The sequence below is a fragment of the Macaca thibetana genome, chromosome 20 (genome assembly GCF_024542745.1).
Source record: "Macaca thibetana thibetana isolate TM-01 chromosome 20, ASM2454274v1, whole genome shotgun sequence".
Lineage (NCBI taxonomy): Eukaryota > Metazoa > Chordata > Mammalia > Primates > Cercopithecidae > Macaca > Macaca thibetana.
The window spans coordinates 70,737,745-70,762,057 of NC_065597.1; the positions used below are offsets into that span (position 1 = coordinate 70,737,745).

At 53.8% G+C, this 24,313-nt stretch overlaps 2 protein-coding genes across 2 annotated transcripts in view; both read left to right on the forward strand.

Moving 5' to 3' along the window:
• The window catches only part of GLYR1 (glyoxylate reductase 1 homolog), a 204,471-nt gene that overhangs the window by 86,957 nt on the left and 93,201 nt on the right, over positions 1-24,313 (forward strand). The window lies entirely within an intron of this gene.
• Positions 1-24,313, forward strand: part of PPL (periplakin) — a 57,301-nt gene that overhangs the window by 23,853 nt on the left and 9,135 nt on the right. The window contains exons 2-16 of the mRNA XM_050774163.1: positions 3,525-3,624; positions 11,389-11,543; positions 12,894-13,014; positions 14,646-14,771; positions 14,864-14,905; positions 16,354-16,515; positions 16,618-16,725; positions 17,953-18,048; positions 20,035-20,157; positions 20,343-20,489; positions 21,135-21,286; positions 22,083-22,180; positions 22,367-22,524; positions 23,558-23,736; positions 23,822-23,960. Coding sequence (XP_050630120.1) covers positions 3,525-3,624; positions 11,389-11,543; positions 12,894-13,014; positions 14,646-14,771; positions 14,864-14,905; positions 16,354-16,515; positions 16,618-16,725; positions 17,953-18,048; positions 20,035-20,157; positions 20,343-20,489; positions 21,135-21,286; positions 22,083-22,180; positions 22,367-22,524; positions 23,558-23,736; positions 23,822-23,960 — 1,906 coding nt within the window. The remainder of the gene's footprint in view (positions 1-3,524; positions 3,625-11,388; positions 11,544-12,893; positions 13,015-14,645; positions 14,772-14,863; positions 14,906-16,353; positions 16,516-16,617; positions 16,726-17,952; positions 18,049-20,034; positions 20,158-20,342; positions 20,490-21,134; positions 21,287-22,082; positions 22,181-22,366; positions 22,525-23,557; positions 23,737-23,821; positions 23,961-24,313) is intronic.

The window sequence follows — 24,313 nt, forward strand, 5'->3', positions numbered from 1 at the left end:
GCCCACCCCACGGGACATGCCAGGACCTGCCTCTCTATGGCCTGTCCTTACTGGAGCCTTCTGCACAGGAACGCCAAATTCTTCCTCCTGCTTTAGCACCCAGCTGACACCACCTCCTCCAGGAAGCCTTCCGTGACTACTGGTGTCCCCGCCCAGCCAGTCCAGAGGCTCCCTTGGGCATCCCCAGCCCCCAGGCCTGTCTCAGTCTCGTGACTGTTTCTATAAATACTGATTGCCTCCTGGTCTGTAGGGTGGATCAGGGAGGGAGAGGCTTGTCTTTGTGAGATGCCAGGCCTGCACACAGCAGGTGCTTAATGAGTGTGAGTAGGAGGAATCTTCTGCGTGCCTAGCCGCACAGGCCCCACTGTGGGTCTTCAGTGGAGACAGGGGAACTATCATGGCTGGCTGGCTGGGTGACAGTGGCTAAGCTGCTTTCCCTGTCTGGTGTCTGTTTCTTTCTTTGTTTAAAGAAAGCAACAGGCCGGGCGCGGTGGCTCAAGCCTGTAATCCCAGCACTTTGGGAGGCCGAGACGGGCGGATCACGAGGTCAGGAGATCAAGACCATCCTGGCTAACACGGTGAAACCCCGTCTCTACTAAAAAAATACAAAAAACTAGCCGGGCGAGATGGCGGGCGCCTGTAATCCCAGTTACTTGGGAGGCTGAGGCAGGAGAATGGCGTAAACCTGGGAGGCGGAGCTTGCAGTGAGCTGAGATCCGGCCACTGCACTCCAGCCTGGGCGACAGAGCAAGACTCCGTCTCAAAAAAAAAAAAAAAAAAAGAAAGCAACAGACGGAGGCCGGGCGTGGTGGCGCACGCCTGTAATCCCAGCTACTCGGGAGGCTGAGGCAGCAGAATCGTTTGAACCCGGGAGGTAGAGGTTGCAGTGAGCCAAGATCGTACCACTGCACTTCCAGCCTGGGTGACAGAGCGAGACTCTGTCTCAAAACAACAGAGGCAGGGCTGGGCGATCTCTAAGGCTCCTTGACAACTAAAATCACAAACCTTTGTTGAGACTTACTCGGCGCCCAGCTCTGTGCACAGCGCTTTAGCGGTGTGACCTCACTTCCATTTGTAACCCCCGCCACCCCGGTCCCGGGAAAGGTTCTGTTACTGTAGTCCATCGGATTGGGAAGCAGAGGTACAGAGAGGCAAGGGAGCTTGGCCAAGTCACACAGCCACTCAGCGGCTGATGGGCCCCAAGATCTGCACCCACAGCTAACCCCAGGGCCAAAGTCTTAACTAACTCCCATGATAGCATTTTCCAGAGTAGTTTGTATGTGGTTCTGGGGGACGGGGGGCAGTAGACAGATGTGACAGGAGGGGACACAGAGACAGTGAGGGAGAGGGCCAGGCTGCTTTCAAGACTTTTTTTTTTTTTTCTTTGAGACTGAGTCTCGCTCTGTCGCCCAGGCTGGAGTGCAGTGGCACGATCTCGGCTCACTGCAACCTCCACCTCCCGGGTTCAAGCGATTCTCCTGCCTCAGCCTCCCTGAGTAGCTGGCATTACAGGTGCGCACCACCACACCCAGCTAATATTTGTATTTTTAGTGGAGACGGGGTTTCACCATGTTGGCCAGGCTGGTCTCAAACTCCTGATCTCAGGTGATCCACCCGCTGTGGCCTCCCAAAGTACTGGGATTACAGGTGTGAGCCACCGCAGCAGGCCTCAAGTCTCTTTCAGGCTCTCTGAGAAGATCAGGAGAGAGGCTGGGCCTGATGCCACCACGGCTGTCACACCTCCTGACTCGTAACAGCGGGCAGCCCGGTGTCACCATGGAACCCAATGCCACTGCGTTCCCATGAAATTTATTTTGGCAGCTAATTCACTTGTGATGAGGGCTTCTGGATTTCCGTTTAAAAGGGGGAGAGCAAGTTACCTTTGTAAACACATTCATTTAACTCTAAAATAAAATGAGTAGGTTGAAAGAAAAACATCAGGTAATTAAAAATAAGACTGCTCACACAATAGCTTGTTCCCGAATGTTCACAGCAGCGTGATTCTCATGATGGCCCAAAGGTGGAAACGGCCCAGATGGTTGTCAGTTGTTGAATGAATAAGGAAAATGTGATGTAGCCATGTGACAGAATATTATTCAGCCATAAAAAGAATGAAGTTCTAATAGATGCCACAATATGCATGAAGTTTGAAAACATCATGCTGAGAGAAGGCAGATGCAAAAGGCCACGTGTTGTGTGATTCTGTTTTTATGAAATGTCCAGAATAGGCAAATCCATAGAGAGAGAAAGTGAGTTCCTGATTGCCAGGGGCTGGAGCGGGTGGGGAATAGGGAGTGACAGCTCGTGGGTGTGGAGCTTTGGGGTGATAAAAATGTCTGGAATGAGTTAGTGGTGATGGTTGCACAATTCTGAATATGTAGTGCGAAAAACCACTGACTGTGTACTTTAAACAGGTGAATTTTACGGTATGTGAGTTATCTCCCAATTTTTAAAATATGGTGCGTTTTGCCAACATGGCAAAATAGAAGCATTAGAAGCTGGGTGCGCTGGTGGTGCCAGTGGTCCCAGCTACTCCGGAGGCGGAGGTAGGAGGATTGCTTGAGCTCGGGAGTTCGAGGCTGCAGCGAACTACGATCATGCCACTGCACTCTAAGCCAGGTGACAGAGTGAGACCGTATCTCTCACAAAAAATATGTAGGCAAGGCCTGGTGGCTCACATCTGTGATCGGCACTTTGGGAGTCCGAGGTGGATGGATTGCTTGAGCTCAGGAGTTTGAGACCAGCCTGGGTGACATGTTGAAACCCCCTCTCTACCAAAAGGAATGTAAAAGTTATCCAGGAGTGGTGGCATGTGCCTGTAGTCCCAGCTACTTGGGAGGCCGGGCTGGGAGGATTGCTTGAGCGTAGGAGATAGAGGCTAGAGTGAGCCATGACTGTGCCGCTATACTCCAGCCTGGGCAAGAGTGTGAGACTCTATCTATGGCAATTAAATAAACAAATAAATAAATAAATAAAAATAGAAGTATTAGAATGATCAAAGTGGAAGCTGGCCGGGCCCAGTGGCTCACGCCTGTAATCCCAGCACTTTGGGAGGCCGAGGTGGGCAGATCACTTAAGGTCAGGAGTTCAAGACCAGCCTGGCCAACATGGTGAAACCCCGTCTCCACTAAAAATATAAAAATTAGCCAGGCTTGGTGGTGTGCACCTGTAATCCCGGCTACTGGGGAGGCTGAGGCATGAGAATCATTTGAACCCAAGAAGTGGAGGTTGCAATAAGCCGAAATCATGCCACTGCACTTTAGCGTAGGTGACAGAACAAGACTCCATCTCAAAAAAAAATTAAAAAAAAAAAAAATGGAGGCTGACCCCCTGCCAGGCGCTGCCTTGTCTCTGGGGCTTTAGTGACGTTGCCCTACGGGAACAGCCCAACTACCTCAAAGGCTCTGTGGGCAGCTCCTGCTCAGAGCGTGGGGCCGGGGACAGCCAGGGGATGGGGTGCTGGTAGGGGCACAGCCTCCACCCACCAGGCACCCCACCCATCTCCCCTCGGCTTCTGCCCGCAGCATCTCTAACAAGGAGCTTTCGGAGCTGATCGAGCAGCTGCAGAAGAATGCCGACCAGGTGGAGAAGAACATCGTGGACACGGAGGCCAAGATGCAGAGTGTGAGTGCCCCCGTTCCTGCCCGGGTGCCCCTGTGCTACCAGCCCCGTTCAGGACCGAGGTCTGTTCGGAATCAGTGATTCCCACCCAGGGGTGATTCTGGCCCCGAGGGAACATGCAGGGACAGTTTGGTTTTCACTGTTTGGAAGGAAGGTGCTCCTGGCGTCAGCTGGGGAGGGGAGATGGGGTTGCCGCTGAACACCCTACCATGCAGTGTAGGGCAGGGGCGCCGAGGTCAGGAAGCCCTGCTCTGCGAGAGGAACCCGGCCATTGTTGTTAATACCAGTACCTGCCGGATACTAAGTTCCTCCCACTTCCTGGGCCCTGTGCAAAGCATCTCCTGCCTGGAGGACTGCCATGGGGTCAGGCTCTAGGGAAGCAGCCCAGCCTTGTCCTTGCTGGGTGACCTTGGGCAAGTAAGTCTTGGCACCTCCCCATGAATGGGATTCTCTCTAACTGGGCAGGAGTGATGGTTCCCACCTGGCGGGGTGGTTGTAAAGATTAAATAGATTATTCAGGTAAAGTGCAGAGCTACTATCATTAATACCATTCTCAGTGCTCATCCTGCTGCTGCCAGCACTCAGGGTGCAGGTCATCCTCAGCCTTTTTTGGAGAAGAGAGAGAAAATAGCTACGCGGCCGGGCGCGGTGGCTCAAGCCTGTAATCCCAGCACTTTGGGAGGCCGAGACGGGTGGATCACGAGGTCAGGAGATCGAGACCATCCTGGCTAACACGGTGAAACCCCGTCTCTATTAAAAATACAAAAAAAAAAAAACTAGCCGGGCGAGGTGGCGGGCGCCTGTAGTCCCAGCTACTCGGGAGGCTGAGGCAGGAGAATGGCGTGAACCCGGGAGGCGGAGCTTGCAGTGAGCTGAGATCCGGCCACTGCACTTCAGCCTGGGCGACAGAGCGAGACTCCGTCTCAAAAAAAAAAGAAAAAAAAAAGAAAAAAAAAAGAAAATAGCTACGCAAATCACTTTCCCCGCTCTGTGCCTCAGTTTCCCCTTCTGTTACATGGGGATAACTGCCCGGTGGACTCAATGGCACGAAGCCTCTGTACCCTGCGGGACTCATAAGCCTCTGGAATGATCACCTCTTCGAGCCTTCCACCAGCGTCAGCCTGGTGCGACTGGGTTGATGCCCGTTTTGTAGCCTGGAGCAATTGAGGTTCAGAAGGGACTGGGGTGATGAGTCAGTGACAGAGATGGTGCTGGCATTGGCCCGGAGGTGGAGTTACCAGATTTAGCAAATAAAATACAAGATGCCCAGTAACATTTGAATTTCAGAACACAAATCATGTTTTAGTAATGGGAAAGCCCATGTATTATTAGGGAAAGGCTTATGCTAAAACACTATTTGTTGTTTATCTGAAATTCAAGTGTAACTGGTGATCTGTACTTCATCTGGCGTCCCTATGCAGGAGATGACTAAGAGGTGGGACCAGGCCAGGTGCGTAATGACTCACGCCACTGTAATCCCAGCACTTTGGGAGGCCGAGGTGGGCAGATCACTTGAGGTCAGGAGTTTGAGACCAGATTGGCCAATACGGTAAAACCTCATCTCTACTAAAAGTACAAAAATTAGCTGGGCGTGGTGGTGCACACCTATAATCCCAGCTACTCAGGAGGCTTAGGCAGGAGAATCGCTTGAACCTGGGAGGCGGAGGTTGCAGTGAGCCAAGATTATGCCACTGCACTCTAGCCTGGGCAACAGAATAAGACTCTGTCTTGAAAATAACAACAACCACAACAACAACAACAACAAAGAAAGGTGGGACCAGAGGAGTGGGAGGCTGAGGGTGGGGAGGTCAGGAGGGAGGTCAAGGTCTGCTCAGGCCCAGCCATAGATGTCTAACCCCCTGGCTGCCCCTGATGGCCCAGTTGCCTACCCTCTGAAGGCCTGTCCACAGCAGCCAAGAGACCCAAGGTGGTGGGTGGGCACAGTCCATGGGGGTGCAGGGGGCAGGTAAGTGGAGACTATGTTCTCCGCCACCAGCTGTCCACTGCAGGGGCCCCAGGAGTGGGCCTTGCCCTGGCCTCCTTCCTGGGGTCCCGCCCTCCATGCCCTCCTGGGCCTCCACCTCCTGCCTCTCTGGCCTCTACCTGTTCCCTCCTGTCAGTTCCCCTCGTCATTTGCAGTTTCATCCCCTGCCATCTGAGGCTCCCTGTGGTGGTGGATTTTTTCTTTATTAAATGAAAAACATCTTTTGGGGGTGTCACTCTTTTTTCCTCATAATAAAAATAATATGTGTTCGTCACACACATTTCAGGACGGATAAACAAGCATAACAAAGTAAATTAAAATCATGAGCCAGGCATGGTGGCTCGCGCCTGTAATCTCAGCACTTTGGGAGGCCTCGGCAGGCAGATCACCTGAGCCCAGGAGTTTGAGACAAGCCTGAGCAATGTGGTGAAACCTCGTCTCTACAAAAAATATGAAAAATTTGCCAGGTGTGGTGGTGTGTGTGCCTGTAGTCCCAGCTCCTTGGGAGGCTGAGGTGGGAGGCTCACTTAAGCCCAGGAGGTTGAGGCTACAGTGAGCTGAGATCACAGCACTGCACTCCAGTCTGGGCAGCAGAGGTAGACCTTGCCTCAATCAGTCAGTCAGTCAATAAACTCAATCATGTAGAATTCCACCACCAGAGGTATCTATTGGCTATTAACATATTGGTGTATATCTGTTTGACCTTTGTGTGTGTGTGAGAGAAAGAGAGGGAGAAAGAACGAAGAGGGTTTAACCTTCTCATTTTATTTTCCTGGAGTAATGACTTGAAATAGGTAATTTTGAACCATTTGAACCATTTTTATTTTATTTTTTGCAGAGACAGAGGTCCTTGCTATGTTATCCAGGCTGGTCTTGAACTCCTGGCCTCAATCCATCCTCCTGCCTCAGCTTCCCAAAGTGCTGGGATTATAGGCGTGACTGCTTGGCCTGAACTATTTTTCTTTCTTTCTTTCTTTCTTTTTTTTTTTTTTTTTTTTGAGACAGTCTCACTCTGTCGCCCAGGTTGGAGTGCAGTTTGCTATCTCGGCTCACTGCAACCTCCGTCTCCTGGGTTCAAGTCATTCTTCTGCCTCAGCCTCCCAAGTAGTTGGGACTACAGGCATGCACCACCACGCCCAGTTAATTAATTAATTTATTTATTTATTTATTTTCAGTAGAGATAGGGTTTCACCATATTGGCCAGGCTGGTCTCAAACTCCTGACCTCGTGATCCACCAACCTTAGCCTCCCAAAGTGCTGGGATTACAGGTGTGAGCCACCGTGCCCGGCCTATTTTTTTAACTTCAATTGAACTCGCTTGAAAAAAGAAGCTAGGCTTTGAAGACTACATGGATCACACAGTCTTTTTCTTGTTTACTTTTTGCTAAAGATACTATTTATTTCATTTCCCAGAAGTGCTCTTGAATTTCCCATTTTTTTTAATTGAGGGGAGATTCATGTAACATAAAATTAACCGTGTAATGTGTGCAGTTCAGTGGCATTGAGTACATTCACAACGTTACACAACCATCACCTTGATCTAGTTCCAAAACATTTCCCTTACCCCAGAGGGAAACCCCACACCCTTAACAGTGACTCCCCTCCTCCCCTTTTCCCCGGCAGCCACTCATCTGATTTCTGTCTCTATGGATTTATTTATTCTGGATATTTCACGTAAACAGAATCATGCATGGCATCACACATTTATTCAAATGCTAAACATGCAGAAAACTGTACAGTGAACAGCCATATCCCACCGCCCGATCCTACTAATAATGTCTGCTGAATTGGTTTTATCATGTATCTCTGTGTGTGTGTGATTTATTAGATATATTAGTGCCTATCATTTTTTATTTTATTTTTTTATTGAGACAAGGTCTTGCTCTGTCACCCAGGCTGGAGTGCAGTGGTGCATTCACGACTCACTGAAGCCTCAACCTCCTGGGCTCAAGCAATCCCTCCCACCTCAACCTCCTAAGTAGCTGGGACTACAGGTGCATGCTACTATGCCTGGCTAATTTTTGTATTTTTTTTTTTTTTTTTTCTTTTTTTTTTTTGAGACAGAGTCTCACTCTGTTGCCCAGGCTGGAGTGCAGTGGCCGGATCTCAGCTCACTGCAAGCTCTGCCTTCCGGGTTTATGCCATTCTCCTGCCTCAGCCTCCTGAGTAGCTGGGACTACAGGCACACGCCACCTCGCCCGGCTAGTTTTTTGTATTTTTTAGTAGAGACGGGGTTTCACCGTGTTAGCCAGGATGGTCTCGATCTCCTGACCTTGTGATCCGCCCGTCTCAGCCTCCCGAAGTGCTGGGATTACAGGCTTGAGCCACCGCGCCCGGCCTTTTTTTTTTTTTTTTTTTTTTTTTTTTTTTTTTGTTTGTTGGTTTGTTTGTTTTTTGAGACGGAGTCTCGCTCTGTCGCCCAGGCTGGAGTGCAGTGGCGCGATCTCGGCTCACTGCAAGCTCCGCCTCCTGGGTTTACGCCATTCTCCTGCCTCAGCCTCCTGAGTAGCTGGGACTATAGGCGCCCGCCACCGCGCCCGGCTAATTTTTTGTATTTTTAGTAGAGACGGGGTTTCACCGTGGTCTCGATCTCCTGACCTTGTGATCCGCCCGCCTCGGCCTCCCAAAGTGCTGGGATTACAGGCGTGAGCCACCGCGCCCGGCCTTTTTTTTTTTTTTTAGAGATAGGGTCTCACTATGTTGACCAGGCTGGTCTCCAACTCCTGAGCTCAAGCAGTCCTCTGGCCTGGGCTTCCCAGAGTGCTGGGATTATAGGCGTGAGCCACTGCACCTGACCTTTATGACTTAAAAAAACTTTTTTTTTTAAATCAAGATACAACTTACATAAACTGTAGAGAAGTGTCTACATTTGAAGACTTCACCTGGTTGAATTTTTGCATCAGTAGATACCCAGATAACCACTGTCTGGGGCAAGATGGATAACACTGTCTAGAAAGCTCCCTGGCCATCTCCCCAGTTGATCAACCCTATGCTAATCTCTCTCACCATCGATCACTTCTGCCTGCCTTTGAACTTTTGAACACTAGCCTCCCTCAGCTAGATGCTCTCTTTCTCTCTCAGCCAGTGTTTTGAGAGAACTTGCATTCCCACTGGGCACCTTCACGAATTAGGCAATGATTAATGGACTTCTTCCTTTTGTGGAATTAATCTTTGATCTGCAGCTCAGGGAAGCCGGTGATAATGGAGTGAATAAAATTCCACTCCAAGTCAAGAAGCTGATGTTTTGTTGTAATTAACATACACCAGCCTACCCAGGGTTGGGGGATGCCTGGTTCCATTGGCTTTTTGGATTGGTTGGTTTGTTTGAGGTAGGGTCTCACTTTGTTGCCAAGGCTGGAGTGCAGTGGCTGGATCTCAGCTCACTGCAGCCTTGCTGGACTCGATTCTCCCTCCCGGCTGTTCGCGCCATTCTGCCTGCCTCATTTTTTTTTTTTTTTTGAGCCGGAGTCCTGTAGCCCGGGCTGGAGTGCAGTGATTCAGCTCAAAAGCTCCGCCTCCCGGGTTCGCGCCATTCTCCTGCCTCAGCCTCCTGTTAAAAATATTTTTTAAGAAATGGGATCTCACTATATTGCCCAGGCTGGTCTTGCACTCTTGGGCTCAAGCAATCCTCCCACCTCAGCCTCCCAAAGTGTTAAGATTACAGGTATGAGCCACTGTGCCTGGCCTCCATTGGCTTTTCGAGACATCAGTCTCACCTCCAGTCCCCTGGGGAGCCAGGCCTGTTCACCCTTCAGCCCTTCCAGACTTAGCCAGGCAAAGACACTCTTGACACATTTTCTTCCTCCAAGAGGAAGCCAAGTGTTTACTTCATACCAGGCACCACGTCGCCCCTGTGTATTTCTTATTTTTCTTCCTTTGGCGTTTTCTTTTTTAAAAACAACTTTATGGAGACATATTTCACTTTAAACATGCTCCCACTGCCAGTGTACAAATTAATGATTTTGAGGAACTTTAGCAAGGGATGGAACCACGCCCAAGAATCAGTTTCAGAATATTTTCATCCCGCGCAAGATCTCCTGTGCCTATTTACGGTTAATACCTCTTCCCAGCCCTGCCGCAGGCAACCGCTAAGAGACAGAGACTTTCTGTCTCTCTGAACTTGCCTGTTCAGGACACTTCACATCAATGGATCCCACACCACGTGGACTCTGTCGGGCTTCTTTCCCTTCGGATAACGTCTTCCAGGCTCGTTCAGATGGAGCACAGTCCGTAGTTCCTGCTCTTTGTTACGAAGTGGTATTTCTCAGTTCACTTCGCAAAGTGGGTATTTTCCTTTTTTTTTTTTTTTTTTTTTTTTGAGACGGAGTCTGGCTCTGTCACCCAGGCTGGAGTGCAGTGGCGCGATCTCGGCTCACTGCAAGCTCCGCCTCCCGGGTTTACGCCATTCTCCTGCCTCAGCCTCCCGAGTAGCTGGGACTACAGGCGCCGCCACCTCGCCCGGCTAATTTTTTGTATTTTTTAGTAGAGACGGGGTTTCACCGTGTTAGCCAGGATGGTCTCGATCTCCTAACCTCGTGATCCGCCCGTCTCGGCCTCCCAAAGTGCTGGGATTACAGGCTTGAGCCACCGCGCCCGGCCAAAGTGGGTATTTTCCTTATGCCCATTGTAGAGATGGGAATGCTGAGACCCAGCTAGGGGCAGGGACTGGGGGCCGCCTCTGAGTGCTCCAGGCTCAGCCAAGGTGCACTTAGTCCCCACACTGACATGTCACTGCCTCCCCTGTGGGACTGGGGATGCCTCAGGGATTCATCCCCAGGACCTGGCATGGTGCAGACTCACAGCCAGGCTTCTCGGATACTGACACAGTGAATTAACCCGCTGTGTTTAGAAACCTACTGTCCCGGCTGCCATTCATTGCTCTTCCCTAAACGAACAGAAGCCGTGTACTCATCAGCAACCATCGATGGGCCCTCTCAGATATCCACCCCCCCCCGCTCTGCTCCTTCTTGCTGGTGCCACCTCTCTGTCACCTGGCTGCTGCCATAGACCACTGCCTGCCTTCCCGGCCCACACCCTTGCTGCTGATGTCCTCTCTCTGCAGAGCCCATGGAGGCATTGCCTTTAAGCACAAATGGAGCTGTGCGGGATCCCTCCTGGCAGCCGTTCTGTGCTCTGGCCCTCCCCGCCTGCCCTGTTTCCTCCCTATCCACAGCGGCCTCTTCACTACAGCTCAGTCGTAGCTCGCTCTCTGCTGCCTCAGGACCTTTGCACAGGCTGTCCCTGTGCCTGGAACACCTGTTCCTTTCATCCTTTGTTCTTAGCTTGTGTCTCCGCTGCAGAGAGGCTTCCCTGACCACCAGAGCTGAAGTAGGTCCACTCGTTCTGCCTCTGGGGCGTTTCTTTCATAAACACTGACTTGGAGGGACTTGCAGTCACCTCCGTGAGGCTCATCCTTTGGCCTTCCTGGTGGCCTCGCAGACTGGGCTGTGAGTGCCGGGCAGGGAGGCCGTGTCTCTTCTGTTCACAGCTGTGTCCCAACACCTGGCATACAGTAGGCACTTGAGCTCTGTTTGCTGGGTGGCTGGAGGACAGGCTGGACGGGCATAAGGAAAATGCCCACTTTGCAAAGTGAACTGAGAAATACCACGTAGCAGCAAAGAGATGGAACTACCAACCGCGCTCCAGCTGGACAAGCCCAGAAGATGTTATTCAAAGGGAAAGAAGGGGAGCACCTTGCTGACCCCTTTCCTCCCACCCCTCCCATTGCCACCGTGCCCGCTCTTGGCTTCAGTCCATTGTCCCCTCTCTTATGGCCCTCACAGGATGTGGCTCGGCTGCAGGGCGGTCGGCAGCCTGAGCACCGGGACGTGACCCTGCAGAAGGTGTTGGACTCCGAGAAGTTGCTCTATGTGCTGGAGGCGGACGCGGCCATTGCCAAGCACATGAAGCACCCACAGGGAGACATGATTGCTGAGGAGTAGGTCCCTTCGGCTTCTTATCCCAGGGGATCCATTGGGGGCTGTGGGCCAAGGCAGGGGGTACTGTTCAGCATTTGGGAGCCCGAGTCAGGGGTCATCAAGGGCTAACTAGGTGCCAGGCACGTGCCAAAGGCTTCACACAATCCTCTTTTTTTTTTTTTTTTTTTTTTTTGAGACAGGGTTTTGCTCTTGTTGCCCAGGCTGGAGTGCAATGGTGTAATCTCGGCTCACTGCAACCTCTTCCTCCACGGTTCAAGTGATTTTCCTGCCTCAGCCTCCCAAGTAGCTGGAATTACAGGCGTGCGCCACCACGGCCAGCTAATTTTGTATTTTTAGTAGAGACAGGGTTTCTCTATGTTGGTCAGGCTGGTCTCAAACTCCAGACCTCAGGTGATCCGCCCGCCTCGGCCTCCCAAAGTGCTGGGATTATAGGCGTGAGCCACCTTGCCCGGCCTCACATGATCCTCTTGATGACCCTATTTTGCAGCTGGGGAAACCGAGGCTCAGGGAGTTGATATCCCTTGTTCTGGAGCCACCAGGCTGACCTGTGAGCTTTTGAGCGAGCTCTCCCGCTGCCTGGTGCCCTGTCCCTGGCTTCCTTGGCTCACAACTCCTGGTTCAGTTTATCTTGGATGGATCAGCCTCCCTGACTCCTGCCTTGTCCCCACCTCCACCCCAGCAAGGGCAGGGCTCTCTCGGTGCCCCACGACCCTCGACACTCGTCCTTGGCATGGCATGCACCACCCCGTGGGCCCTGCTGGGTGGCAGACTCCAGAAAACAAGATCCTTCCTGCTTATTCCAGAACCTTCTATGGTTCTGGGCACATAGTAGGCTCTCAGGAAACTCTGATGGGGGAAGGAAGGTTGATGGAAAGTGGGTGGGGCCAGGCACGGTGGTTCACGTCTGTAATCCCAGCACTTTGGGAGGCCGAAGCGGGCGGATCACCTGAGGTCGGGAGTTTGAGACCAGCCTGACCAACATGGTGAAATCCCGTCTCTACTAAAAATACAAAATTAACCAGGTGAGGTGGCGCATGTCTGTCATCCCAGCTACTCCAGAGGCTGAGGCAGGATAATCGCTTGAAACCGGGAGGCGGAGGTTGCCATGAGCTGAGATCGCGCCACTGCACTCCAGCCTGGGTGACAGAGCAAGACTCTGTCTCAAAAAAAAAAAAAAAAAGAAAGTACGTGGGAAGAGGGGTGACAGGATGCCCAGATGGTCTGGAACCAAAGGCCATGGTCACTGTGTCCTTCCAGGACACTGAGGCCAGGGTTTGGGTGGGAGGCCCCTTGTGGGGTACAGGCAGTGCCAACCAGCCCCACTAAGCGGGCGGCCTCTCTCCCATCAGTATCCGCCAGCTGAAGGAGCGCGTGACCAACCTGCGCGGGAAACACAAGCAGATCTACAGCCTGGCGGCGAAGGAAGTGGACCCACAGGTCAACTGGGCGGCGCTGGTGGAGGAGAAGCTGGTATGGCTTGGACGGGGCCGCCGGCTTCAGGGCTTCAGCTGGGGAGGAGGCCGTGCGTGTGCAGGGAGAGCCTTGCCATGTAATGGGCATCCCGGGTCTTACCAGTGAGAGAGCCATGGTCCTGATGATTTTCCAATGTGCCCGTGAGAGGAGTGAGGCTCAGAGAAGTGCAGCGCCAAGTCAGGGTCACACAGCTCAAGCGGTGGAGATTCGGACTCTGTCCCATCATCCACACCTCGCTGCTGCTCCTGAGTCCCACTTTCCAGCCCTGGCATGTTGGGGTCCTGGTGACGTTTTGTGGGCAGGCTGGGGCAGGAGTGGCCAGACTTCTGGCCTGTCGCTCCCTTTCCTGGCCCTCGCCACAGAGAAGCACACAGCCACTGCAGCTAGGTGTCCCGGGTTCGAGCCTCAGCTTCCCCAATTTTATTTATGTATTTATTTATTTATTTATTTATTTATTCATTCATGAGACAAGGTCTCACTCCATCGCCCAGGCTAGAGTGCAGTGGCATGATCACGGCTCACTGCAACCTCAATTTCCCAGGCTTAGGTGATCCTCCCACCACAGCCTCCCAAGTAACTGGAATTACAGGTGCACGCCACCACACCTGGCTAATTTTTTGTATTTTTATAGAGACGGGGCTTTGCCACATTGGCCAGGCTTGTCTCAAATTCCTGAGCTTCCCCAATTTTATTTTTTATTTATTTATTTATTTTTGAGACAAGGTCTTACTCTGTCTCCCAGGCTGGAGTGCAGTGGCATGATCACGGCTCACTGCAGCCTCAACTTCCCAAGCTCAGGTGATCCTCCCACATCAGCCTCTCAAGTAGCTAGGAGTACAGGTGCATGCCACCACACCTGGCTAATTTTTTCTATTTTTTTTTTTTGTTGTTGTTGAGACAGAGTCTCGCTTTGTCACCCAGGCTGGAGTGCAGTGGCCGGATCTCAGCTCACTGCAAGCTCCGCCTCCCGGGTTTGCGCCATTCTCCTGCCTCAGCCTCCCGAGTAGCTGGGACTACAGGCGCCCGCCACCTCGCCCGGCTAGTTTTTTGTATTTTTTTTTTAGTAGAGACGGGGTTTCACTGTATTAGCCAGGATGGTCTCGATCTCCTAACCTCGTGATCTGCCCGTCTCGGCCTCCCAAAGTGCTGGGATTACAGGCTTGAGCCACCGCGCCCGGCCTAATTTTTTCTATTTTTGTAGAGACGGGGCTTTGCCACATTGGCCAGGCTGGTCTCAAACTCCTGCGCTCAAGTGATCCACCCCCCTTGGCCTCCCAAAGTGCCGGGATGACAGGTATCAGCCACCATGCCTGGCCAGCTTGTCCACTGTTAGTGGCATGACCCTGGGCAGGTGACTTGCCCTCACTCAGCCTCTGTGTCCTCATCTGAGAGATGGAACAGTAACCATGTGGACCTCTGAGGCTCTGTGAGATGAAAGATGATAACGGGTCAGTGCTCAGCAAATGGAACTTCAGGGTTGAAGGTGTGGCCGGCATCTCCCTGTGGCTCTGCGGGGCCCTGTGAAAAAGAGAGCACCATCATGCCCACCCCCGAGGCTCCTGGGGTGGCCGCACATGCCCAGCCCTTAGCCCACCCTCTCCCTATTGCTTCTCTGCCCTCCCGGCCAGGACAAGCTGAGCAGCCAGAGCTTTGGGACTGACCTGCCGCTGGTGGACCACCAAGTGGAGGAGCATAACATCTTCCACAACGAGGTCAAGGCCATCGGGCCCCACCTGGCCAAGGACGGGGTCAAGGTGGGGCATGTGCTGGTGTGGTGGGGACCCAGGGATGGAGGGGGCCGCGCCTGCATCCTGGCCCTGACCCGTGCCCTCGGCTCTGTCCTCAGGAGCAGAACAGTGAACTTCGGGCCAAGTACCAGAAACTGCTGGTGAGGAGCTCCCTGGGGGAAAGGCATCATGGGGAGAGGAGAGGATGGGAAGCTTGGAGTCGGGGGGACAAGGATGTATTCTTTTAAAAATGACACAGGCAGCTAGGCATGGTGGCTCAGGCCTATAATCCTAGCACTTTGGGAGGCAGAGGCAGGAGGATCACTTGAGCCCAGGAGTTTGAGACCCACCTGGGCAACATAGTGAGACTCCAGCTCTCCAAACAATGTAAAAATTAGCGGGGCTTGGTGGCATGCTGTGGTCCCAGCTACTTGGGAGGCTGAAGTGGGAGGATTGTTTGAGTCCAGGAGGCGGAGGCTGCAATAAGCTGAGATCATGCTACTCCACTCCAGCCTGGGAAACAGAGCAAAATCCTGTCTTTAAAAAAAAAAAAAAAAAAAAAAAAAAAAAAAAGGCGTGCAGTAAACGTTTCAATCAGGAGAGGGGTTGAGGTGGGAAGAGACGTGCCCCAGCCTCTTCCTGAGCGACTGCCAGGTTTACCCTGGTTGCTCAGGGAAAACCCTAATAGACCCCAAGGGTACAGCCTGTCCTGCTTATTTCTTTATTAAGTATCTGCTGTGTGCCAGGTAGGATGCCACTTGCTGTCTGTACAAAAGCTTTCCATTTTCCTTCCCAAACCTTTAAAGAATGCATTGTTTTAAAAATTGCATGAGTGTTATGCAAATACTTTCTCGTTGCCGATGTTTCAGACATCTCAGAGAACGCAGAGGCAGCACTGTCGTTGTAAGGAGCCATGCTGCCTCTGCTCTTTAGTGTTAGTGGTGCCACCTTGAGCGAGTTACTTAGCCTCTGGGAGCCTCAGTTTCCTCATCTGTGAAATGGAGTTCCTACCTGTTCCTGTCTCATAGGGTCGCTCTGAGGATGAAATGAGTCAATGTTGCAGAAGTTCGTAGCGCAGTGCTGGCTCGCGGAGGGCCCCATGTACCAAAATGCAAACATCCCTCCTTTCCCTTGCACCCCCGCTTCTCAGACGTAAAGTGGTGCTTTCCTTCCAGCCCTCTGTAAGATGATCGTGATAAAGATCAAAGTAGCAGCTATAGTGACTGATATTTGTTGAGCACCAACTAACTATATGCCAGTCTGTGTGCGCTGTGAGGTCAGGACTTTAATCGTCCCCATTTACAGATGGGCAAACTAAGTCTTCACAAAAGTGTCAGTTCCGCAAGGGTTTTGTGTGTTTCGTTCACTGCTGTATCCCCAGTACCTGGAGCCATGTCCAGCGCGTAGGAGATGCTCAATAAACATTTGCTGAATGAATGAATGCGTTTCAGGGGGTCAGGTGACTTGTCTAAGGGGGTCTGGCCTGGAAGTGGCTAAGCTGGGCTTGTCCTCAGGCCGGCCATAGCTGGGCCCTGCAGGAGGTGGGGAAGGAAGCGAGCAGTGGCAGTGGGCTGAGGACGCAGCCCTGTCCTTGTCCCGGCCCCTTCAGGCAGCATCACAGGCCCGGCAGCAGCACCTGAGTTCACTGCAGGACTACATGCAGCGCTGCACCAACGAGCTGTACTGGCTAGACCAGCAGGCCAAGGACCGCATGCAGTACGACTGGAGTGACCGCAACCTCGACTATCCCAGCCGCCGGCGCCAGTACGAGGTGGGCGCTGGGGGCCTGGGGCATCAGGGAGGAGGCAGCCCTGGAGAGAGCACAGGCCCGTCAGGCTGGGCACTGAGGCCCCTCCACTGCCCCGCACTGCAGAATTTCATCAACCGGAACCTGGAGGCCAAAGAGGAGAGAATCAACAAACTGCACAGCGAGGGTGACCAGCTGCTGGCAGCCGAGCACCCCGGGAGGAACTCCATTGAGGTGTGTGCACCCCAAGACCAGACACTTCCTCCAGGGTGGCTTCTGGTTGGCCTCTGCCTGTGGGTCGCCTGGAGCTCGGGCAGACCCCGGAGCTGGGGGTCCTGCAAGCTGCATCTTGTGTCTGTCTGTCTCTATCTTGCTGTGTCTGACTGTGCCTCCTTCATTTATCCTGATCCGTTGACACCTCTGCCCTAAGTCCCTGGACTTCTGAAGCCCCCTAGAGTTGCTGCAACAAGTTAAAACATACTTAGTGGCTTTAAACAACAGAAATTCATTCTCTCAGAGGTCTGTGGGCTGTGAGTCTGAAATCAAGGTGTCTTAGGGCTTCATTCCCTCTGGAAGCTCCAGGACATGTACCTTCCTTGCTCTTCCAGCTTCTGGGGGTTGCCAGCAGCCCTTGGCTTGTGGCTGTATCATTTCAGTCCCTTCCTCCATCTTCACACGGCCTTCTCTCCCCATGTCTCTCTGTGTCCTCTCTTCTTATAAGGATGCCAGTCAATGGATTTAGGGCTTACCCTAATTTCAGGATCCTTAACTAATGACATCTGCAAAGATCCTATTCCCAAATAAGGTCGCATTCTTCCCAACCCCCACAATGCCCCTGCCACCTGAGATGGAGTTTTGCTGTTGTCGCCCAGGCTGGAGTGCAGTGGTGCGATCTTGGCTCACTGCAACCTCCGCCTCCCAGGTTGAAGCGATTCTCCTGCCTCAGCCTCCCGAGTAGCTGGGACTACAGGCGCCCGCCACCACACCCAGCTAATTTTTGTATTTTTAGTAGAGACGGGGCCTCATCATGTGGGCCAGGCTAGTCTTGAACTCCTGACCTCAGGTGATCCACCCGCCTCGGCCTCCCAAACTGCTGCGATTACAGACGTGAGCCACCGTGCCTGGCCAGGGTCATGGATTTGGTGGGACACTGTTTGGTCCATGACAGTGCCTTTGTGCAGATTTGCTGAAGGCACCACTTTGGGCAGACACAGCCCCCACTTGCCCCTTGTGCACCGCACAGCCTGGGCATCCATATGTGGCATCCCCGTTTGGTCCCTGACATAACCCCTCTCTCCTCCTCCCACCACTGAGCAGAAGTTGGCTACCTCTGTGGTAGCCTCTCCCAGAGAGATGCCAGATGCCTCCCTCCCCGACCATGCCCTAGCCCAGTATCCCAGTGGTCCCTCCCTTGGTGTCTGCAGTACCTGCCCAGTGGTGACCAGCCCCTTCTTCTGGCAGGCACACATGGAGGCTGTGCACGCAGACTGGAAGGAGTACCTGAACCTGCTCATCTGCGAGGAGAGTCACCTCAAGTACATGGAGGACTACCACCAGGTACCTGCCTCTCCTGGGAGTCCCCCCAGCACCAGTGGTGCTACTCTCTGAGAGCGCTCAGTGCCTACTTGGCTCATATGTGGCCTCGTGCTGCTTGGTCCAGGAGCCTTGCGGGGCTGCCATCCCAGGCCCCCAGCACCCATGCTTCTGATGGTGTGTGCAGACATGTCCCAAGCCTGCCAGCCCCTGTCCATCCTCCTTGGGGACCAGGGCCAGAGTCTGATTCCCCAGGTCACATGGGGTCTAGGGTGAGTGTGTGGGGTTTATAATCTTGGTAAAATAATATGCATGCAGATACATAAAACAAAATTTGTTTTTTGTTTTGTTTTTGTTTTTATTTTTGAGAGAGTCTCACCTTGTCACTCAGGCTGGAGTGCAGTGGTGCGATCTCGGCTCACTGCAACCTCTGCCTCCTGGGTTCCAGCGATTCTCCTGCCTCAGCCTCCTGAACAGCTGGGATTACAAGTGTACATCAACACACCCAGCTAATTTTTGTATTTTCAGTAAAGGCGGGGTTTTGCCATGTTGGTCAGGCTGGTCTCGAACTCCTGAGCTCAGGTGATTCGCCTGCCTCGGCTTCCCAAAGTGCACCCTGAGGCCCTGGCTCTGGCTGGATTACAGGTGTGAGCCATTGCACCTGGCCAGTTTGCCATTTTTAAGTGTACAATTCAGTGGCATTCATTGCATTCGCAATATTATGCAACCATCACCACCATCTACTTGCAAAACTTTCTGTCACCCCAAACAGAAACCCTATACCCTGGTCGGGCACGGTGGCTCACGCCTGTAATTCCAGCACTTTGGGAAGCTGAGGCGAGTAGATCACCTGAAGTCAGGAGTTCGAGACCACCCTGGCCAACATGATGAAACCCCATCTCTACTAAAAATACAAAAGTTAGCCAGGCGTGGTGGCCCATACCTGTAATCCCAGATGGGAGGCTGAGGCAGGAGAATTGCTTGAACCCAGGAGGCAGAGGTTGCAGTGAGCCAAGATTGTGCCATTGTACTCCAGCCTGGGCGACAGAGCGAGACTCCGCCTCAAAAAAAAAAGCAAAAAACAAAACAAAACAAAAAAACCCTGTACTCATTAGGCAGTAAGTCTTCCATTCCCGCTTCCACAGCCCCAGGTCACCTTTGGTCTTCTTGCTGTCTCTGTGGTCTTGCCTGTTCCAGATGTTTCACATCTAGAACGAATATGAAGGATCAGTGGGATCATGCAGTCTCTGCCCTTTTGTGTCTGGCTTCTCTCACTGAGTGTGTTTTCCGGGTTCGTCCGTGTTGTAGCATTTTCAGTGCTTCACTCCTTTTTATGGCTGAATCATATCCCATTGTATGGCTAGACCACTGTGTTTATCCACTCATCTGTGGCTGGACACTTGTCTGTTTCCAGAGGAATGAGAGTTCTTAAGAAGCTGCGGGTAATTCTTAGGATTGAGATGTCTGGGGAAAGCTGGATGTGGGCGACGCCGTGTCACTCCTTATTCACTGAGCTGCACGGTGGGGGCTTCAGGTCCTGTTCATGGCTGCAGCCCAGGTGCTCAGCCCAGGGGATAGCTGACAGTGACCCAAGAGCTGATAGACTGAAGAACGGGCAAGAGAATTTTCGAGAAAAAGGGGAGGCTATTATCAAAACCTAGAAAGAAACTATAGTAGTAAGTCTGGGTGTTCCTAGTACAGAGAGAGGAATTGAATCAAGGACACCTCAAGACTTACTGGTATATCAAAGAAAACATGTCACAGAGGTGGCATCTCATGGATGGGTGGGAAGGGACCTGCCTTCTCCCAGTGAGACCCCTAAGGAGCCAGCTCAGGGAGGGTGAGGCTGTTTCCACGCAGAGGAGCCTCAGGCTCAGTGCAGGGTCCCATGCTGGACTCCCAGTGAACCGGAGGCCCAGCCCCGCCTGGGGGATGAGCTTGAAGCCTCGGACAGAAGCCCAGGTGCTTCTAGTGGTTTCCTGGCTGTGACAGAGCCAACTTCTCCCCAAGTTCCACAAAGACGTGAAGGACGCTCAGGAGCTGCTGCACAAGGTGGACTCGGACCTGAACCAGAAATACGGCCCTGACTTCAAGGACCGGTACCAGATTGAGCTGCTGCTGCGGGAGCTGGATGTGAGCAAGGGCCCAGGACCCCTGCTGGCCCGGGGGGCGGGGGACCCCTCTACACCATGCCTACCCTCAGCCCTGGACAGAGCCCCCCACAGCACCCCACCTGCTGACCCCAGCCCCTACTCGGCGCCCTCCCACCAGGGGGAAGGCTGTTGGTCTCACCGGGCCCCTGACCCTGTTCTCTTCAGGACCAGGAGAAGGTGCTGGACAAGTATGAGGACGTGGTGCGGGGGTTGCAGAAGCGAGGCCAGCAGGTGGTGCCCCTCAAGTACCGCCGGGAGACTCCGCTCAAGCCCATCCCCGTGGAGGCACTCTGTGACTTTGAGGGGGAGCAGGTGCGCGGGGCCAGCTCCTCTGTTCACATCACTACAAAGTCTTTGGGGTAACATGGCTGGATCTGGGGCCTCAGGCGACGTTCTCGGGAGCCTGTGCTTGTCTCCATGGTTGGTGTCACTCTGCCAACCCTTTACCTCATGCAGGCCGACTGGCACCCCCATGCCGCCCCCACCTCGCCTGCCCTGGCCTTGTGTTCCACCAGCTTAGCAACCCCAGTCCCACCTCAAAAGTCCCCGGCCAGGTTCTCATTGGCCCACTGAGTCACGTGTCCACCCTACACCAATCACTGTGGCCGGGGAACGCCAGTGTCTACCCTATACCAATGACTGTGGCCGGGGAATGCCAGTCTCACATTGGCCAGGTCCAAGTCACATGTCCATCTGGAGCTTGGGAATGGAGAAGGAATGAGACCACAGGGACTGGGAATTGGGAGGGACGGTTCCTCAAAGGGAAATGGAGGTGGGTTGCTGGGCCAGCAGCCTCAACATATGTGCTCCTCCTGCATAATCCTCCCAACTCTATGGGGAGGGTCCAAGTGATGAGCCGAGGGTCCCCAGGTCCAAGAGTCCAGGGTGAGATGGCTACCGCGCTCGCAGGCCCTCAGCCCCTCCCGGGACCCTGACTGTCTGGCCTGCCCTTGCCAGGGCCTGATTTCACGGGGCTACAGCTACACCCTGCAGAAGAACAACGGGGAGAGCTGGGAACTCATGGACAGTGCTGGGAACAAGCTGATTGCTCCGGCTGTCTGTTTTGTGATCCCCCCCACAGACCCTGAGGCCCTGACTCTGGCTGACAGGTACAAGGGCAAAGGCGGGAGTCTGCATGCACCAGCCCCACCCCCACAGCTTCTCAGGCCCCATTCATAGCCCTGGGCATTTGGACTCAGCCTGTGGGGAGGGGGGGGTTGCTGACACTCTCCATCTGTACCCCCTTGGAGGTTCATGCAGGAGAGGGGCAGATCGTGGGCCGGCTGACTTGCTGAACATGAATATCCAGCTCTTGGCTTCGTCCAGCAAGCAGTTTCTAAGGGCCCCTGGCTCCCACACGCACTGCTCCCTGTACCCGCAGCTTCCAGCCCCTCGACTGTGGACTCAGCTGGAATAAGGGCCGCCTCCTCTTTGCTCCCAGACACCTTCTTCCACTGCACACACCACTTTTTATTGACTATCATATGTGTCAGTCTCGTTGGGCTCCTTGAATTTCCTCTCTCCAGGGCCTAGTTAAGTACCTGGTGGAAAGTTGGTGCCCAGGAACTCCTTGCTGAATGAGTGGATGATTCAAGGAATGCCTTCATTTATTCATTCATGTATTTATTGAGCACCTACTGTGTATGCTCCCTCAGAGGTAACATCTTGGTGGAGATTATTGGACAATTTTAGGTAGTTTAAGACTTCCTATGAAGAAGGGGAAGGAGGAGGAGTTCTGAGCCCAGGAGCACACAAAGGCCAGCACGACAGTGAGCACTCGCTGTCTGCATCTAAGGAGCTGTCAGGCTCCTCTGGGGTGTCTGCCCAGCCAGTCTGCTGTCGTGTCTCTGTGGGTGCAACAGGTGGTGGGCTGCCCAGGTTCCCAGCTCATTTCTGTCCTCACAGCCTGGGCAGCCAGTACCGGAGCGTGCAGCAGAAGGCAGCTGGGAGCAAACGCACGCTGCAGCAGCGGTATGAGGTGCTGAAGACCGAGAACCCTGGAGGTGGGTGCCAGGGCCACTCGCCTGAGGCTCTGGGGGTGCCAGGGAGGGGCTGGACCCAGGGTATATGCTGTGGATGAGATGGCAGGGGCCTGGCAGGAGGTGGGGGGCTGGGTGCCTAGGTCCCTCCCTGGGCCTCACACCCCTGGCCCATTGTCACACCTGCCTGTGTCCTCCCTCCCTCCACAGATGCCTCTGACCTACAAGGGCGGCAGCTGCTGGCTGGCTTGGACAAGGTGGCCAGAGACCTGGACCGGCAGGAGAAGGCCATCACAGGGATCCTGCGGCCACCGCTGGAGCAAGGCCGGGCTGTGCAGGACAGTGCTGAGCGGGCCAAAGACCTCAAGGTACCTGTGGGTCAGGAGCACAGGCGGGGCCTGGGGAGCCCTGCACTGGCCCCCTGGCGGCCCCTATTCGAGGTCTTTTCCCCGTGGGGTCTTAGGACATTCACTGCAGGTGTCTGACAGGGACAGCCTGCTGCATGTAACCGGGTCCCGAGTCGTGGAGCTGGCAGGGCTGCCCTCATCACCTCCCCAGCTTCCAGACCAAGGACCAGGCCACCAGGCTCTTTCCAGACATATCCCCAGGAGAAAGAGCCAAGGCTTGCACTGTCCCTGCATGGCTTGTCGATCTGACGCCTGGCGCGGCACATGGGCTGTGGAATTCCGCAGGACTGGGTCACTGGCTGATTTGACCGCAGACACGTTAGCTAAACCCCAGGCCTCTTCAGTAGGATGGGTTGACCCTGCTTGCAGGGCGGTGGCAAGGACAGGGTGAGCTGATGCCGGGGGCAACGTGGCAAGGCCACCACCACCCACCTCCTTTCCTACACAGTCTCCCACATCCTCAAGGCAGCCCTTTGAGGCAGGGAGTAGCACTCCAATTTTACAGAGGGGGATCTGGGATTGGAGAAGTGCCCTAGTCCCTGATGGGGCCTCACAGTGAGGGCCGAGTCAGGGTGAGAGGATGCGGGTCTCGGGTGTAATATGATCCCACAAGTCCCTTCCTAAGTTGCTGGGAGTCATCACGCCCCCACCCGTGACTGGGTGGAGTCGTAGTACTCACCTCCCACGGTTGCTGGAAAGGTTATTAAACAGAAGCGTTCACGTGCAGTGCTTAGGACAGCACAGGCCCGGCAGCTGCCTGGGTGCTTTTGGTGGCACTAGTCCACAGTCCACCTCAGTGGTTCCCTGGGATGCTCGTGAAAGATGCAGCCCTCAGGCTGGCGTCCAGACGCCGCATCAGAGCCCCAGAGTGTGCCAGGCCTTTCCAGCTGCTTCCACTGTCCCTGATGTGGGAATGTGTGCCCACCCTGGCCACATCCTCGGGGGAAGGGGCTGCCTGGCTGTGTCCAAAACTGAGGGGCCCTGGTCCCCACAGAACATCACCAATGAGCTACTGCAGATTGAGCCTGAGAAGACTCGGAGCGCGGCTGAGGGCGAAGCCTTCATCCAGGCCCTCCCGGGCAGTGGCACCGCACCCCTGCTGAGGACCCGGGTGGAGGACACCAACCAGAAATACGAGCGCCTGGCGCAGCTGCTGGACTTGGCCCAGGAAAAGTGGGTGGCAGACAGGCAACATGGAGGTTGGGGTGGCGTCAGGGGACCAGGTGGGTATCCCCTGACGCCTGACTGGTGTCCTCAGAGTTGACGTGGCCAACCGCCTGGAGAAGAGCCTGCAGCAGGGCTGGGAGTTGCTGGCCACACACGAGAACCATCTGAATCAGGATGACACAGTGCCCGAGAGTAGCTGCATCCTGGACAGCAAGGGGCAAGAGCTGGCGGTGAGTCTGGGGCCCAAATCCCAGAAGTCCTTCTCTGAGCAGGTGAGGGCATCAGGACCATCCACCCACCCCATCCGGACAGACGAGGACACCAGCATCCCATCTCCCTGGGTTTGGAATGCCCAGTGTGACAAACTGGGAACTGCAAATGGAGGCCCGCAGGACAAATCCGAGCTATTCACGGGATCTGTGTGACCTATGGGATTTCAAATGCCAGCATTTTAAGATCAAATATCTGCAATAGACAGTGCAGTGGCACATGCTTGTAACACCAGCCATTCAGGAGGCTGGGGTGGGCTTGCTTGAGCCCCGGAGTTTAGGTCCAACGTGGACAATGTTGCAAGCCCCATCTC